Source organism: Podarcis filfolensis (genome assembly GCF_964270895.1).
Source record: "Podarcis filfolensis genome assembly, chromosome: 5".
Lineage (NCBI taxonomy): Eukaryota > Metazoa > Chordata > Lepidosauria > Squamata > Lacertidae > Podarcis > Podarcis filfolensis.
The window spans coordinates 47,378,180-47,397,595 of record NC_139608.1 but is presented as its reverse complement, the minus strand read 5'-3'; the positions used below and the strand labels follow the sequence as shown (position 1 = coordinate 47,397,595).

The 19,416-nt window shown below is 44.2% G+C and overlaps 1 protein-coding gene across 1 annotated transcript; it reads right to left on the bottom strand.

Moving 5' to 3' along the window:
- Positions 1-7,935: 7,935 nt before the first annotated feature.
- On the bottom strand, positions 7,936-19,194 carry DUSP5 (dual specificity phosphatase 5). Its single transcript, XM_083614981.1, has 4 exons — positions 18,474-19,194; positions 13,021-13,163; positions 10,822-11,041; positions 7,936-8,797 (listed from the first exon to the last, which is right to left on the bottom strand). Exons 1-4 carry the CDS (start codon positions 18,904-18,906, stop codon positions 8,370-8,372), a joined length of 1,224 nt encoding a protein of 407 aa, XP_083471107.1. The 5' UTR covers positions 18,907-19,194; the 3' UTR covers positions 7,936-8,369.
- Positions 19,195-19,416: the final 222 nt, after the last annotated feature.

The following is a 19,416-nucleotide window of genomic DNA, read 5'->3' as shown; positions in this document are numbered from 1 at the left end:
AAATCCACATCCACAAATCTGTCTCTTTTGCCAGCTGCAAACACATACTGACCACAGGGCTGCAGAAAATCCATGCATGCCTTATAAATAAAGACCCATGCATTCCCTGCCCCACCCCTGTAGTCAGTCTATGTGCTGGTACCCTTCACTTTGAGGTCCTTGTTTTACTGCATCTATGTTAGGAACCTTTTCCTGAGCATTTTAATATTGGATAGAAATAGAGTGAGAGCACATGATGCAGGAGGGAAGGGGAGAGCAGGAGACATGAATGGTGACCTGTACAATGATGGTGACTCCACATAATAAGCTCTGAAGGAGAATGTTCTGCCTCAATAAGTGTCTTGTGCTTCTCTTGCTTTATCTGCTTGAGTTCATTAATGTATTCTTGCTCTCTCTTCCAGGCCCCTCATGCTCCACCACTTCCTCTCTTGCCTCCCTTGATTTTCCCAGCCTGAGGCAGGAATTTCTATAAGAGTGGATTGTTCTCATTTTTTCTTGGGGAGGGGGGTGTCCCTCACAGGAAGAGGAGGAAGAAGTGGGCTGGAAGACAAAGAAGAATGGGGTGAAGTTGCTTGAAGTGGGAAGTTTGCCCTGCAAGGAAGGTTCACAGACATCTCCCATTTGTCTTGGTGACCTAAAAAAAGAGAGGCAAAAACAGAATCCCATGAGCCATACACTTTCTTCAGAGCTTCCTGTTCCTTCCTTAAGGTCTCTCTCTCTCCCCACACCTCTCTCTTCCTTTCCCCCTGCTGCCCCTCCTCTCCACTTTTTCGAGCCACTTCTCCAAGTCATCTCAGGCAAATGCCCAAAGAACAAAAAGCAAAGCAAGTGTTCTTCCCAGTTGTTGGGAGCAATCAGAACTGTCAGAGGCCCACTTTATGACTGCCATAGCAGGCAGAACAAAACATCTTCTGTCTTTCCTCTTCCCTAGGAGTGCCCCCCTGATCAATTCTCCGAAGCATATCCCTCTGCATCCACCCTGCTGAAGGCCAGAAAACCAGCTGCTCTTCACAGCTGGATTTAGTAAGCTGAACCGTGTCAACTCTTTAGTGTTCAGTAGCACAGACATTTTTTTCTGCCCACCTGGGGCCTGACATTGTTTACTTAGCTGCAGAGTGGCTGACAACGTGCTCTGCATAGACTATTAAGCCATTGTAGAAAGTGTGTTGACTGGTACCTTTTGATTTCAAGTACATGACATTTTACAGAGGGTAGGGAAGAAGAATCAGCCAACAATTTGCAGCCAACATTGCAGGTTTACACCATAAATAACTTGGAGTCAGTATGAATTGAATGGATAATGCACACACAAGCTAGCCATGGTGCACATCTGTCTGGCATTGTGGAAAATGTGCACCTATTGAGAGGGTGAGTGGGGAATTGTGTACTTTGTCTACTCCATCTGCATAACCTCAAGTCATAATTTGAGGATGTGTTACATAACTTGCCAGCACATGTCACAGTTTCTAAGTGGATAATGTACATATTGACCAGGCAATGCGTTAAATCACGGGTAGGCAAACTTAGGCCCGGGGGCCAGATCCGGCCCAATCACTGTCTATTAGTGCTTAAATATATCAGAATCCAGCAGATGGAAACCTGGATGTGATGACAAAGATGGCACTGCAAAAGTACAGGTTCAGATTTTGTCATTCACCTGTCTTCCAGGTCCCTTCCTCTTCCCCAGCACCCCCACTGATGCAATTCAAACTCCTCCTTTTATTTGGGTTTTGAAGTAATGTGGATTTAGGATTTATTAATTCTCTTCTTCTTTTTGCAAATATGATACAATAAACTACAGAACACTAACTAGATGGGGATATGAAACTATAAGAAAAGAAACACACACACTTATTTAATTTATGAAAAGTTCTATGGATCTTCTACACTGGGGTCTGCAATGTAAGGTAGCTGCCTATTTTAAAGATTTCCTTCCCAATTCCTGTGGTAGACAGACATGTTCCTATAGACATAACACTAAGATTTATTTTCTTTTTCAAAATGAGTTGTGGGATTAATGGAACATTATATTATTTACAAGAAACTGCCTGCCTGGGCCAGCCTTATCATCGTCCTCCACGAATGCAGCTTTGGCACTCAGCAACCTGCTGTTACTCTTTGAGAAGAGCCTTTGAAGATAAATTTGCTCTTCTCCATGGAGACCTTGATGCTGCTCTGACTGCAAATCCATCTGAGGTATCCAGTGGTATATCCAATTCTCATTTGTGGCATCAGTTGATGCACTCTGATGATGTGGACGAGGTGCTTGTAGGAATGAGGCTGACCAGGTTCCATCCAGACCATTGCCCTTCTTGGCTGATTGCTAGAGGGATGTGTGTGTTCATTGGATGGGTCCAAGGTGTGGTGAATGCATCTCTATATAGGGAAGTGGTGCCTGCTGCCCTTAAGGAGGCATAGTATTACCAACCTGGAAATGTCCACCCTGGATTCAATAGTTTTAGACAACTATCATCCTGTCATTAACACCTACTTTTTGAGCAACATAATTGAGACAGTTGTGGCAGCACAGCTGAAAATATTGTTGGAGGCTTTTGGTTATCTAAACCAGGTGTGGTGAACCTTTGGCCCTCCAGATGTTGCTGAACTACAGTTCCCACCAGACCCAGCAAACATAGCCAATGGCCAGGGATGATGTGAGTTGTAATTCAGCAACATCTGGAAAACCAAGAGTTTCCCAATGCTGATCTAGACCCATTTCAGTCAAGGTTCTGATCTGATGGTTTTGGCTATCATGGTGGATGACCTTTCTCAAGAGAGGGATAGATGGAGCATGGCTGTGTTATTCTGATGCAATCTCTCAGTAGTTTTTTTTATACCATTGAGCACTGTCTCTTTTTGGACTGACTTTGCAAGATAAAAATTGCAAGCAGTGTTCTTCAGCGATTCTCCTCCTACCTGCAGGGTTGGTTTCAGAGAGTAGCATTAGAGGACTGCCTATTGGCACCACCACAACTATGCTTTGTGGGTCCCAAATCTTGCCCCTGTACCGTTTAACTATATGAAGCTGTTAGGTCTCAGCATTAGTATGCTGATGACATCCGGTTCTGTTTCTCTGTGACATATGAATCAGGTGAGGTTGTCCAAGCCCAGAGCCAGTGTCTGTAAAATTCAATATAGTTTTTGTGAAGCGCCCACACAGTTTGCACATATATCAGGCTGCAGACAAGGGAGGAAAATGCATCATTGCTGGTAATGGAAAATGGAATTTCTCTCCTAATCTTAATACACTCTATGAATAGCAGAGCAGCTCTGTTTGCAAGCTGGAAAAGCCAGAGCAAAATGGCCCCATCATTTCGATACAGATAGAAAACAAAATGGGATGCTGCAATTGCAATCCCCCGTTACTTGTGTGCCCTCATTTGATTCACTCAGATGACTCAACCCCACCTCCTCAGCTATATTCATAGTCCTCATTTGGAAAATTTAATTTACTCATGTCTCAGAGCAAGCTGGCGATGTGATAGAGCACAAATGTCAAGAGAACTGAAATGCGCGAGGCTGCTGGTAATACCTCAAATTCCCACACCCAAATTCCTACTTCCTCATATTCATGGCAAATGCCTTTTCTTGCAACAATAAGAATGAGGTGGCATCACTCTTCATCATCAATGCATAAAAGTAGGGGCATAAGAAAGGAAAACTGATGAACCTAATTCATCTTTGGTGCAACTGTATTCTTTATCTTTCTGTTACAGCATAATGTGAACCAAACACACCAAATCTTGATTTCAGCAATAATTGCAACAGGTGGTCTTAAACAAGCTCTTACTTCCTGATCTCAGTCCCATCTCTGAAAAACAAAAATAATATTCATAGCTGACAGGATGGTTGCATGGTTGAGTATTTGTGAAATGCTTTGAACACCCCAGATCAGGGGTTGCAAAGCTTTTTTGGGCTAGTGGGCGCATTGAAATTTTGAGAAACATCACCTACATCAGTCACTGCCATGCTCAATCGCAGAGATGGAAGTGTGCATATCCAGTGTTTAAAAGGGCATGTTCAATATAGGAGAGGCCAAGCCTGTGCAAACAGAAACTGAGCAGGAAGAGTAAGCAGTCTATTTGTGCATTGTGGGTTTTTGAGGGGTATTAACCAGGGACCTTTCGCAAAGACCATAGGATGTACTGGCAGACTAGGTGACACCTGCCCTAGATCACTGTGGCCTAAACTAAAACATATACATATGTTTGACTAGCATACCTAATTCTGTGTTGGATTTAGATCTACATAAATGATTAGTAGTATTATGCCAGGGAACTAGCACATACAGTTGTACCAGGAGCATTCTGCAGCCAATCGGAAGCCGCGGAAGCCACACTGGATGTTTGGATTCCAAAAAATGTTCAAAAACTGGAACACGCACTTCTGGGTTTCAATTGTTTGGGAGCAGATTTGTTTGGGAGCCAAGATGTTTGGGATCCAAGGTTCAACTGTACTTAAAATGCCAAGGCCCAATATAATGTAAGAAATGCAGTGTTCTATACATGAGGGTCCTGCTTTATGAACACTTGCTCTGTAAATATTCAGTTACCCAAACATGAGGCATTAGTGCCCAAATGTCACTTATACACACTGCAGATTCAGATATTGGAACAGAAAGCATTTTTTACTTCCTTGTTGGCTGAGGAACAGAGGGGGAGTGACTGAACAAATCAGAGGACATTTGGGTCCCCGTCCCCCCCCCCACTTTCTATGGTTGGGAATGCATTAAAAATTTCCCCATAGTAATCAAGGGAAAAAGAGGGTAAAAGAGGAGAGCGCAAAATATGGTCTGAAGCTCAACATCAAAAAAACGAAGATCATGGCCACTGGTCCCATCACCTCCTGGCAAATAGAAGGAGAAGAAATGGAGGCAGTGAGAGATTTTACTTTCTTGGGTTCCATGATCACTGCAGATGGTGACAGCAGCCACGAAATTAAGAGACGCCTGCTTCTTGGGAGGAAAGCAATGACCAACCTAGACAGCATCTTAAAAAGTAGAGACATCACCTTGCCAACAAAGGTCCGTATAGTAAAAGCTATGGTTTTCCCAGTAGTGATGTATGGAAGTGAGAGCTGGACCATAAAGAAGGCTGATCGTCGAAGAATTGATGCTTTTGAATTATGGTGCTGGAGGAGACTCTTGAGAGTCCCATGGACTGCAAGAAGATCAAACCTATCCATTCTTAAGGAAATCAGCCCTGAGTGCTCACTGGAAGGACAGATCGTGAAGCTGAGGCTCCAATACTTTGGCCACCTCATGAGAAGAGAAGACTCCCTGGAAAAGACCCTGATGTTGGGAAAGATGGAGGGCACAAGGAGAAGGGGACGACAGAGGACGAGATGGTTGGATAGTGTCTTCGAAGCTACAAACATGAGTCTGACTAAACTGCGGGAGGCAGTGGAAGACAGAAGTGCCTGGCGTGCTCTGGTCCATGGGGTCACGAAGAGTCGGACACGACTAAACGACTAAACAACAACAATCAAGGGAAATTGCAGACTCCTTACGCAAACACTTGCCTAATGAACATTTCCCAGGAAACACATTGTGTTCATAAAGTGGGACCTGCGTGTATTTGATTTATCTAACGTGGAAGCCCAGTGCATTACAGAGGGATTTCTAAAGAGCACACTCTTATTTACATGGGTACTGAATACTTGAACCTCATCAAAATCCTATGGTGAGCCATATTTTATAGAACTCTCACCAGAGCATGGTTCCATTTGAGGGCATAGGTAGGCATAAATAAATACATTCAATAAACTGCCTTGAAACCTATTTTTTATTGGCTTGATCATCCTAACTCGCTCTCCTTCAGAAAGTAGCTGCTGTAGTTTGGGTATTGAGAGCTTTCTTAAGCAGTTTCCTACTCTCTTTGCAGAACAGCAGCAATCAAAGTCCTTGGTGTAATAGCCATGATAGTTACATGCATTTGAAACTAGGTTGTAATGTTTTAATTAGGTAGAGCTTTTAAAATGGTGTGTGTGCCCATGCACACACACACACACACACACACACACACGCTTCCCTGCACCCACATGGTATAGTAATATCTCTATAGAGCTTCAAGGGTTCTGTATTTTAGTTGGCATTTAGTTTTCCATTCTATGAATTGCATCTTGAACGTTGCAGATAATATTTTCACATGTTGTCTGACTTGGTGCATATAATCCTCGGAACAAAAAGTTTCAAATTCTGTTTTTTTTTACGTTTTTATTTTCTTTTTTTAAAAAAAGTTCTCATATTCACATTCACAAGTTTTCCAGGCAGTTATTGCCATTTCTCACATTTAGAAAAAAATGTGACTGAACAAAGCAACAGCAGCACATTGAGCCACCTGTAGACATACAAGCTAGACACACAGATCCCCTGGAAAAAAGGACCCCAGTTGGCTTGGAAATGATGTTATTCCACAGCCAGAAATGTGTTATGGAAGAGATCAATCAATACAGGGAAAAGCAAGCCACATGACGTTCAACAAGACCACGTAATATATAAATGGATAACACTTCAATGGGGAGATGCATTGTTTGCAAGCTGCCCCCTTCCAACTTTTTCTTAAAATCTTAAAATGCAGTAAATCTAATTGCAACGAAAAGAAAAAAAGAAATTTTCATTGAATAAGCATTTAAAATTTTTCAAGCATTCCTTTACATAACCAACTGCTGTAGAACTGCCTGCTCTTTTAAAATTCCTTCTTTGCTGCTCTTTAGTGAGTGCATACTGTTAGAAGAGGCGGCAGTCATCTCTCAACAGAGGTCCAAGTCTGGAGTGGGGTGACAATATGGTCTGTGAACAACCTGTGCAGCTCCACCCATTTATTTTTTGCAGCCTGTTAGCTCAGCACTATGTCCTACACATGGCCGTTACTGAACTGCAACTGAACCAGTCTGTGCCTTGGCCATTTGCATCAAGCCAAAATAAAGCTGTGGAACATAGATTCTGCATTGCAGAACCCTACTTGAACTTTCAACCACGGGATTTCAGGAACAGATTAGGCAGTGTGGAAAATGTGTAGCCTTCCTGATGTTGCAGGACTATAACGTTCATCACCTCTGATTTGGCCATGCTGCCTGAAGCTCATGCCAATGCAGATGTCCAACAACACCTGGAAGGTCAGCAATTCACCCCCCCCCCGAGTAACAGTACATCTGTGCACACCATCAGCCTGAATTTGACTATACTTCACTCAAAGGGTAGGTGCAACATGGCCACCATATGCCAGCCACAAACAGTTCTAGTGGTACCATTTGGGAATATGTGTTGCTACATCCAGTTACAGAGTTGGTAGGGTTCTACTATAGTGTTCAGGGCTGAAATAGAACATAGCAGGTGTTCCCAGTGGAACAAGGGAAACCTCTTGTGTTTTGATAGGACCATGGTGTTTTAAGAATGAAACATCCCCTGGAAATAAGGCATCTCTGGAAACACAAGCTGGATTCAACTGGATGAGAAAGAGTGGAACCCCTATGATGTTGCAGCCTTGGGACGTGCACAAGTTCCTCTTGGCAAGACTACCTCGTTTTGTTATCCAGACTAGAAACTGACAAGCACCCAAGGCCTCTGGGGAAGGAGAAACCTGACCCCAGTTGTACAGCAGTAAGCAATGGTCATTGGATGTGGGAAGAAAGAAGTCTTCTGCTCCTACCTTCTAACCCACTTGCAGCCTATGGTGTAGTACATATTAAAAACACACAAGACAGGAAAAAGCAAACATTCAAGTTTCTGCCATCACCGAAATGTCAGTGTTTGCTTCTTTTGTAAATTGTGCTTTTCATTACAGCTCTGCTTTCCTGACACAGCTGTTTATTGCTTACACTTTTGAAACAAGGCTATAATTAAAAGAGAGGGAGGGAGACAGCAACGGAGAAGCAATCAGACCAGACTGACTTTATGCGGCGTTCTCTCTACCCCAGCGTAGTCTGGAAGTATAGTAGTAGTGGGTGCACAAACAGTCCAGAATTTATTCTAAAAAACCCTTAAACAGTGCACAACTTTTCTTTTTTTAAAAAAACATTCCTTCTTTTGAAAGCCTGGTCTAGCCAGTGTCCATACACTTATGTTCTCAGCCATAACGAAGGGCATCTACTTCTGGGAAGAGGAAGAATTATCTTCTAGTTTAAAGCACAAGCCTAGGACAATTTGAGCTGCAGCAGGAGTTGGCTAGACTCAGCACAAGTTAACAACCTGAAATGGCATAGCTATCCCCCAAACTTAAATGCACTGAACAAAGACTCCATCTCAATGTAAAATGACTTTTCCCCCTTCCAGGTATAGACAGCCCCTCAAGTGTCCAGTTCCAGGTGAAATTCATGAGGTCCTCTGTATTGCATGTAGGTGAAATGTATCATTATACTCTCTACCAGGCTCATGGGACTGTATTGTCTCTTGCTCCCAGGAGGGTCCAGCAGGATGAAGACGCAGCAATATTTAGCTGGTGGACAGGTGAGTGAATGGGCACGGAATTCAAAACTGAGGTAGGAAAAGCAAAACAGGAGCCTTCGAAGCTTTTGCCCAAAGCCAGCTCTTCGGTGAAGAAAGACACAGCATCCCTTTTGCAAGAGGCAACAGGAGGGCTGGGAGTCGAGGACAATATTTCTGACTCATACTGTAGCAGCTGGCCCATGAAGCCAAAGTTTGGTGAGATCAGACTCCTACGTTGCTTGATGTAATCAAAAGCCTCCTCCAGGCGGAACTTTCTCATTTTCATCAGATACGCCATACAGATAGTGGGAGAGCGGGAAATTCCAGCTTCACAATGCACCAAGATCTTACCCCCTGCCCGTCTGGTGCAATCTAAAGAAAAAGAAGAACAGAAGAGGGTGGTGATGATGCATTGAATATGTTAGCTGTCACTATAAGTGGATGCCCACAATGGCAGCACAACATTCTGCAAACAATTCTCCTAAAGAGGCAATGGGCTGACAGAAGGTGTTCCACAAATGGAATTAATGTCAGAATGCCAGAGAAGAAATTTCCACTTTATTCACTAACACTGGCTGAAGCATTTAACGCATTTGTTCAAATAACAAAACTTAATAGCTATACGGTAGATTAATCACATTTGGATAAAGTTAAGAGGTTTGCCTTCCCCTCATCTAGCCGAACTATGGCAACAGATGTGTAATAAGGCAAATACTACAATGCCACAAAAGAATTGAATTCACAGTTAGGTTCTTTTCGAAAGCAGCACAGACCTTGCGGCAAAAGGTGTGGGCTTGCTGCATGTTCCCTCCCATCTGATGAGGAGATGTGCCTATTTTTCCATTGGGTAAGAGCATAAAATGTACTGCTTCTGTCCCCACCTTTTGTGGGCCTTTTTGGTAGACACTCAGCATGCATTTTGAGCAGGGATGTAAAGTCCCTGGGTTCCTGGGGTTTCTACCACAAAATGCACAATAAAGTAGCCTAACATCTCTAATTATAACCCTTGATAAGTGGCACTTGGATTTAAGTCAGGCTATAAATGGCTGAGGCAGAACCACCATTTTACGCAACAGGAGGCCCCCAAGTTACTCACACAATTCAATTATTGTTATAAGATTAAAAGGAAAATTCTGAAAATAAGCTCCTTGTGCAAAACGCGTTGATTAAAAATAGAACTTGCCCTGTTTGGCTGGCGTGAGAAATATATTACCCACATTTCATCTTACTGCATTCTGCTCTGGGTCACATCCTCAAAGGCATGCCGTAACAATTGAAGCATCCATCTATCTTAACATTTCTTGAATCCTCAAACTTCTCATCTTCAATATGGAGTTACTATTTCATATATTTTAATATAATCATTATTTTAATGCTTGTTAATGCAATAATATGTCCTAAACTGCTTCCTGCTCCCAAGCTTAGGGTACAGTACTGTATTAACAGACATTAAAATAATAGTACTTGCACTAAATGTAAAGCACTTAACGTTTTCAGAAATTCTCACAACAACACTATAAGGTAGCTCAGCTTTGTTAAACCCATACAGAGACAGTGGGTAGCTTTAGGAACAAAATTTGAACCAAGGACTCCCTGATTTATGGCTCAGGTAGATTGGAAAAAGCTGTTTTTCCTCCTTTCAAAAAATGGAGAAAAATCAAGGTCTCTATAGAACCATGCCTACAGGTTTGTGCAGCTTTTTCTTAAGCAACGGGCGTAGTTACACTGCTTGTGGCACACTGGCAGACGTAGTCATTTCTATCATTTAGTAATCCTGCCCTCTCTACGTATCTCAAATAGCCCTGGGTCAGAGGTCAGCACCCCAGACTCTTTTCCAGTCATGCACATTAAAAACTCCTTCCCTTGTCACCTTCACCACCCGTCCCCGCTATGCAGCCTCACAGTACGCTTGCATGTTTGCCGGCTGAGAGATGCATCTAGCCCACAGAGGCCTATGCCACAGTAGTTTTTCTGTAGTTTATACCTCACCTTTCCTCAGTTAGCTCAAGGCGGGTAGCAAAATGAGTTTAACACAGTGAAATCATTTTCTTCTTCTTTTTTTAAAAGCCTCCCCATATATATATATATAGGGCTACTGGTCAGGGATGATGGGAATTGTAGTCCAAAAACAGCTGGAGACCAAAGTTTCGGAAACCCTGCTCTACAGCCATTTATCACTCAAAGCTTCCCTGTAATGAAATATTTTAACCACCCTACAGAAGGGGCAGGAAGGAGATGCACCTCCTGGTAAGTGAGAGAGCTGCAAAGCCTGATCACAGGCTCTGGAAGGGCTTTTTCCTTAGCCCCAACAAAATGTATTTCGGGACATACGGTTTGGTCTCTGATGGCGGGCTCCATAGAGGTCACTATTATCTTCAATAGAGAAATACACCTACCAATAAATTCTATTGCTTCCTGGAAATGTGAGCTGATGTCTGCTGTGTGATTGTCCTCCACTGGAATCCATTTATAGCAGTATTGATCCGTAAAGGGCTCGGAGCTCTTCCTGGAGACGTTCAGGAGTGCTGTAATGTTCAGATTGGCTAGGGACTCGCACTTGGAAGCATGGTAGGCACTGCCAAGGTACAGGAAAGGAAGGATCTCCACTGGGCCACCCTGGAAGGCAAGGAACCGCATATAATTATAGGCTCTCGTTTGCTGTTTTTTCTTCCACACACACAGAGACGCAGTAGAACACAGACAGCAGGGGCTGAGCTTTGGACAATTTTAGGGTGTTTTCCAGACATCACAGAGATCAGAGCTGTAGCACCCAGACAGGAAGTACTTTGCAAGAGGTGCAGTTCCTGCTGTGGGGGTAGAATTACTGTTGTGGTCTTGGCACAATGAGAGCTTTGCCAGTCCTGCTACTTCCGTACTGGCAGGGGCTGCCCCTTAAGACCTGTGGGTTGTGAGCAATGCAAAACTCTGATAGGGAGGTCCTGGTCAACCGCTTACCCACCCGTATAGGCTAACATGGTAGCTCACCAGCAAACCACTGTAACAGAAGACTCCTTACGAAAAATCACCGGATTTGGTTTTTGTCATTCACATTTGCCATGTGTGGTATCATGAGCAATTTCACTCGTGGGTTTCCTTATGCCGCCCTCCCCCCATGAAGCACACACCAAAAGGATTTTTACTTGTCCCTCCTGTCACCATGTAAATGCAGGGGCAAGTTTTTTCCCACAGAATCATACTAAAAATGTAGACACAAAGCCTGTTCAGTGTCTCTTGACGGAGCCTGGTGGGCATGATGTACTTTAACCAGAAGCTTCATAGGTATCTTGACAATGCTATGCACTGTGTGCATTTGTTTTAAAGTTCAGTTTGAAAGAAAAACATGAACACATTACTGGGCTTAGCATGACACTCTCTTCATGCGTGCCTAATTAATAATTGCAGGATGGCAGCTGGCATGTGCCTCCTCTGACTTCAAGCTGTCTTAGCCTCCCAAAGCAGTCTCAGCATGGGGCCCTCAGCCCTGCCACGTCAGAAACACAACACTCTCCCCTGCTGCTCTCAGCCACTCAAGTCTTCTCCCCCTTTCTGAATAGAAGGCGATAAACAAGAAAAGAAGCTACATGCTAGAAAACGTCACAGCATTATATTTAGTGCCCAGAAAACCAAGCCAAGGCACCATTCATATTTCATAAGGTGTCGGAAAACCTCTTTTTAATATATCACCTGTGGGAATACAAAGTATGCCATGCGTAACAGATCCCATGTGGGCGAGTGGTTGCACATGTCAAGGCTAGGACTGGGAAGTCCTGGGTTCAAATCCACTCAGCCTTGAAGCTGACTGGAGGTGACCATGTGTCTGCCACTCTCATCTAAACAACCCCAAAGGGATGGTGTGGGAATAAAATGGGGAGAAAAACTGTTATAGGGGTTCCTAGGAATAAATGTGGGATAGAAATGTAAATACCACTATTAAGTTCTGCAGAATATAAATACTTAGGTAGAAATATTTTCCATTCCTAGTCTTTCTGAAGAAAATATTTTACCATTTAGAGATGAGAAGGGGAAGAACAGGCCCCAGCAACAGGTGCAGGTGGTGGGAGGGAATACTAAGGGAGCACATTGTGTATGTGTGTGTATATATACTTCCAATAAATAGAAGAGCTGGCTTGCAATGGGAGGGAGAGGTAAGGTGATAAATCCCCACTCAGCTTGAAAGGTTGCTGGGTAAACCCTTGGCCATATGCAGTCTCTCAGGCTAAACTACCTTACAGGACTGTTGTGAGGGAGTGAAGCATGTATAGCTCCTTGAAGGAAAGGTGTGAACAGAAAGATGTCACTATACAATTCTTAAGAGTTACAAACTCTTTACATATTAGGGAAGAAGAGGAGGGGGGGAAATAGGTGGCTTTGACGGCATCTATCTCTCTTCGTTTTAAGGCCACTTGTCTTCAAAAGTGCATCACACTCAGACTTCTTATTTGAAACATGACAAACATGCACGCCGAGTCCTTTTGTCACATTGCCAGACATGAATAAAAGAGTGAACTAATCAGCTACGAACAGGATGATGACAGGAAGAGCCCCCGAGGAGCCAGAGCGTGGGTGGGATTAGTCATATCTTCCCCTCAACACACCTGATCATATGCTGGTTTGTGGTGGATGCACGGCTTCTCGTAGAGGCTGCTGGTGCTTCTCTCCGTTTCAGGTCTCTCTTGGGATATGGGTTTTACATCTATGCAAAACTCAGGATACTGCAAATAAAAGGTTTCGTAGCCTCCTGAGGAGAAAGAAGCAAACAAAGAAATGTCAATTAATAGGGTTCAGAAGTGTGTGGGGTGGAATAGTTTAATTGTTCCTGGTCGTCAATTAATTTCAGGCTGTGATAGTTCTCACTGCATGATGAACATTTTATGAATAAGTGGGGAAGTTTTTCCTACCACAGCTAAACAGGGTTCAAAATTAGGAGGGCGCCAGGCGCTTTGTGCCTGAAGATTCTCCATTTGCGAGCACCTCCAAAAGTCTGGGTGCCATTTTTTGCACTTGGCTGACCCTCAAGGATTACTGAAATGTATGTGCTTTGAAGTCTCACAATATACGTTAAGGAGTTTAACAATAAAGATACAGCGTTTTGAAAACCGGGGTGTGGTACCAATATTTTTATTGTAAATACCAAATTAAACATCTACTGTATTAATTTATGCTAAAAATGTGATATTAACAATGTGTCACTTATGTCAATTGCGTATTAATTCACGCTCATCAAAATAATAACGAAAAAGTGTTGCTGACTTACACCCCCACCCATGGCGACTAGACATTCTGTTTCTGCGCCCACAACCCAGATCCCAGGAGCCATTTGGCTCCTAGCTTTTCTATCCCATTTTCTAACACTGCAGCTAAATAGCCACAATCAAAAGAAAAACAGTATGGCAGTTAAAGGTTAGTGATAGAGATTGTGATTCTTTGCAAGCAGAAATCAGCTGACTCTGTTTCAAAGATTAAGACTAACACCAACAATTCTTCATTTACTTCTGAGACATTTATTATCATACAGCTTCATGTTTGCATCCATTTGAGGAAGGGCAAGTTCCAAGAGGCTGTTCTGTACTGATTAATAACTTCCATTCCGTTGTGTTATGGTAAATGAAATGGATCCATTAAGAGCCATAAAACTTAATTAAATCCTATGATGGGATCAGACAACAAAACAGCCCCAGATGAGTGCTTTTTAAAAAAACCTGATATAAATTAGTTAAGTTCTCTGCACAATTAGTGAAAATGAGCGTATCTGTTAAGCTCAGACCTTGGATGAAATTGTGAAGCATGCAAATCAGCTACATCTTGAGCAAACCTGTGCTTTCAAACACAAGTTATATTCGTGGATTTCTATGTCTTTTGTTCAGGTCTCTGAAAGGATATGTTTACTTGGGAAACAAAACCTGTAACTTGTTTCAGTGAATAACTGTCATGGAAAGTGCTGTACTGCACTGCTACATCTTCTCAAAGATAAATTGCAGCAATGGATAAATTGACGTTCTGAAACTCTACCTAAGGAATCACACCTAGGATCTTACAAGCCTGCATTTTAAACCCTTCTCTCTTTAAGATTTCTATTCTGCTACATATTCTATGCCATGGGTAGGCAAACGAAGGCCCAGGGGATGGATCCGGCCCAATCACCTTCTAAATCGGAATCAATGTGTTTTTATATGAGTAGAATGTGTCATTTTATTTTAAATGCATCTCTGGGTTATTTGTGGGGCATAGGAATTTGTTCATCCCCCCCCAAATATAGTCTGGCCCCCACAAGGTCTGAGGGACAGTGGACCAGCCCCCTGCTGAAAGTTTGCTGACCCCTGTAATCTATGTCCTTGAGTAGCTGCGTGCTGAAACATTCTTAGCAGGATATTGACAGTGAGGAAATACAGAACTAAGGAACCAGTCCAAAATCAGTGGAAGTGTGGGCTTCCATAGATTCCATGGAGCCTCTTTTACAGATTCATTTAATCCAGCCAGAACACAGAAGCTTAATTATCCTGCATTTAAAATTCCAGTTTACCCTTGTTAAAAGCTACTAGCTGAGCCTTAAAAAAAAACATTAACAGAGAATGTGTCCCCTTATCAACTAAAGTTCTGAATATCGTTTTAAAAAAAGATTACATTGATCTATCAAATATTTGCTGAATGGGAAAAAAAAACTCCTGATCACTCAGCAGAATGGGAGAAGACACTACTATTCTGGAGCAACAGCTCATTTCAGAGTACTTTGGTCACCTGAACAGGGCTCTCTGTATGGGTTTTCAAGAAGGCCGTGAAAACTGTTATTGTTAGAAGCCAGCTTTTCTCCTCGACCTTGTTCTGAAATATAATGCTATTTCATTCCACATCCTCTTTCTATAACTCCTGACAGTTTATTTATAGTGATTTTATATGGTGAGCTTTCCTCAATTCTATGCCCATGGATTCACAAACCAAGGGAACCAGCCAAACGGATTTCTCTTGGGTGGCTGGTGCCTTTGCTCAGGAGGCTAATAGAAAACCAGGAGCCTTTGGGGATCAGGAGATTTGGAGGCAGTTCTTAAAGTGAGTCACCTTTTCAAGTCCTCCAGCTCTTTCTCTCTCACAAACACAGGCACACACTTCTGCTCCCCCACTGGCTGAACTCTGTTGCTATTATTTCTGCTAATGCTACATTACTCATCTTGTGAGAGGGGTAGGCTTCATTTTCACCACCAATGATTAAAATCCTATGCATAACAAAGTGGCAGAAGAATCCAGCATTATTTTTATTGACATTTACAGCTGCAGCCTCTCTCATGAAAAATGACTGCTTTATTTTATAGGTGGGGGAAAGAGCCCACACTAGACCCTTTGAGGATGCCCCGTGCCCAAGGCTGACAATTTAAACGATAAAGCCTATCACAAATTTAAACATTTTAGCATATGAAATACAATGAATTAATGAGGGCTGGAAGTTTATATAAAAAGGGGGGGTGCTGAAAAGGATTGTGTCATTCCGCAGTAAAAACAATTCCCTGAAGAGCGAGGCTGCGTTTATGGCGGCTGACAAGAGTTCTGACTCACACCTTTATCTCACTAGGACTGCCTAAGTCCAACCCCAATTGGAAAACTTCGTTCCATTCAACCGTGAATTTTCTCTCTCATGTCACAGTTCAGACAAAACCCTTGGGATAAACCCCGGGACTCTTCTGTTACTTCATAGTGAACATTCAAACGGAACTAAAAATATAGCAAGAGTCTCAAGAGCTTGTGACTCACACAGAATTCGCCAATTTAGCCAGCTTCTGGAAGATGGAAACCTGTGGCAACAACAGAGCGTTCTATTTAAGGATGTGCAACTTAAGATTGCATTCAGACTACAGGCTCGCTTTTTAAAAAGATAGTTTCCTACTGTGGCAGCACGCTCCTAAATGCTCTTCATTTTCGTTTTATAAAATCACTTGCTATCGGCAGGCAATTTTGGCTGCTTACATGCCATGCCTTTAAAGTATATTCAATGCATATTCTTGACTTCAGAATTCTGGGCATTGTAGTTCCCAGCAACCCTTTTAACCAGCTACTGTGCCCATAATTCTTTGAGGGGGGAAATATGCTTTAAAAGTATGGAGTCTACATAGATGGCCTAGAATAAAAGGCTCAGATAGCGAACTCTTTAAATGTGGATTGGAAGAATTCAAAGCAAATAGCCGCACAGAATTTGCCATACCAGCATGCCTAAGGACTGGATGGCAGGAAGTCTTTGTGGGGGACGGGACTTTGATATGATTGGCGTCCAGAAGAATTGAATATTGTGCTAAAGTGCTGTAGGCAAAGCCACTGAATAACCCAAAGCTGAACCAAGTTGTGAACACTGTCTTACAATAAAAAAAGGTTTCTTATCTTGCAATATGTAGGGGAGGAGGGCGAAGAGAGCTGCAGCCAAGCTTCAGGGTGGCAATAAGGAGCTTTGGAAGGGAACATATTAGCAGCTTTACCTCATGAAGTTTGTGGTGCAAAGGTCACTCTTTGAAAGAAAGCGGTCCCACTACCACATTCCTCCACCCCACACCCACTTAGCTCCATAGAGAGGGGCCACAAGACTTCCACAATCTTTCTGTACATCTACGTTCTTTATATATAGGGGTAAGGGCAAATGTAAAGTCCACTTGAATTAGGCACACACTGTATGCAGAAAGTTTGCTTCATGCTCAGTGATGAAAATGGACTTTGCCACTTTCACACAAGGAGAATCGAACCTGCAGGCAGTTTGCATAAAAACATGCAGCACATTTAACAGGACCAGCTCCCATATTAACTCTCGGTCCTATTCTGCTACATACAAAGAGGCAATTGTTTACTTTTCCCACCCTCACAATTTAGGTGGAAAAGAGGTTGGCATCTATGACCGTTGGCATCTGCCTGTCTTGGGAGACACTGGAAGAGTGCGCACTGGCATCTATATTTCTTTTTAATTTCGTAATTTAGAGGAAACTGCCCTTTAGAGGGCACTGCTGAGTTTTTACACTGCTGAACTCCTTTTTATTAAAAGAGCAGGGGCATTATTATGTATTATAAACCTTGGTTTCTACCTCCAACCCATCCCATGTATTAGTATACAGCATTTCCGATAAATTTACTCAAAGATTATAGTATTACTGAGCAGGCCAGGAACACTTTAATAGTGTCCAGCATTTTGGAGTTTGGGATACTTGCCCGTGTCCACAGGGGCAATTTATTCTACAACTCTGAATCCCCCCAATCCCACATTTCTCTTTAGATGAACGTTTGATATTTCAACCCAGTGAGGAAGTGAGGATGCTGACCGTAATTAGTCACGCAAGTTTCCCTTCACTAGACAACTGAACATCATTTCAATGCACCTATTCAATTTTAAGTTGTTTTATTTTCACCACCAGCCGATTTATCTCTTGTCCGTTGATGGGGAAAACTTTGGGGAGACTATGGAAAGGGGGAAATACAAGCCTCTTTCTCTGTCTATATCCACCCAGCAGCAGCAAGCCTCTAGTCGTGATTCCCTACGCCGTGCGAGTGCCTTGGCACTCTCCAAGACACACGTTGCTTCAGGCGAGGAACCCACTGCCTCTCTCGAGATCTGCAAAAGCTTTGCAGCCCGGCATTACTTATCCAACATCAGCGCCTCCTCCTCAAACACTAATGGGGGTGGGGGTCTCCAGGTTCCTGGCATCGGATGCTGAGGGGACGGGCTGATTCGCGTGAAACTATTATTGCATTCGCGTTAAATTAAGTTAAGGAAACGGGCGAGGCGAGCCTAGCAGGACCAGACTTCGGTCGGCGGACGTCCTAACCAAAAGCGCGAGGAGGCAGAGCAACAGAAGGCGGCTACACCTCGTTGGCTTCCCGATCGCTCCTCTTTCCTACCCCGAGATCTCGCCTTCTAGGGCAGGCAGGGGGGTCCGGCTCCTTAGCCGTCGTGCAGGCGAGGGAAATGACTCGCAGAACTCTTTGGCCGGGAGGAGAGGCTCCCGCCAAACTCCGCCACTAAAGCAACCCTCCAAAGCCCCCGCGGCTCCCCGTCCTCGCCTCTCCCCCTCGGGCCGCCCCTCACCTCGCAGGAAGCAGACCCTCGCTCCGGTCTCCGGCAGGCTGGCCAGCAGCGTGTTCAGCACGATCTGCGCCGTGCTCTCCTTCTTCAGCTTCCGCCAGTGCCGGGTGTTTTGATCCAGGACGACCACGGCCGTCAGCAGCCGCCGGGAAGGCACCGCAGCGTCCCCTTCCCTTTCCTCCTCTTCCTCCTCCGGGCAAGCCCCAGGCAGGAGCAGCCGCCCTCGGGCCGCTTCGTCGGGCACCACGAAGTGCAAGGGCACGGGCCGCCCGTGGGAGCGGCGGATCACCACCGAGTTGAGGTTCACGTTGAGCGATCCGCGGAGGCAGGAGGCCGAGTAGGAGAGGTACGGTCTGCAATCCAAGACCAGGCAGCCGGCGGGCTCCTTCCGCAGGAGCTGCTTGAGCTGCCGGGAGTCAAGAGCGGTTACCTTCATCGTCGCCTTCTGCCCCCTATAGTTCCCTTCCCTCGGGGAGGCTCGGGAAAGTAGCGCAGCCAGGCAGCGATTAAACTAAGCGGGTCTGGAAACAGGCACCCCGCCTTTTTTTGCTTTTAAAACGGAGCCGGAGGGGCTGCCAACCCGCTTCCTTTTAATGCCCCTCCTGGCTGCGGCGCGCCCCTCCCAGCCTTTGCATTTCCCTTCGCGTAACTCCGGTCAGGGGATTCCGCTTACAAGAAGAGGCAATTTATCTGAATGAAACGCCGGAGCCGCGCGGCGCTGTCCATATAAGGCGACTGACGTCACAGAAACGTTCCCAAGCTGGCACGCCTCTTCTTGCTAAGCCGTGCCTGCTCGTGGAGAGAGAGAAAGAGAGAGAGAGAGGAGATTCCCTCCCCCAGGAAGAGGGAACGCAGAGGCGATGCTCAGTAAAGCGTTAGTCAGACTTCTTGAAGCAAAGGAAGTTGAAGAACGCCTCAGAAATTCTCTAGTCATCAGAAAGCCCTC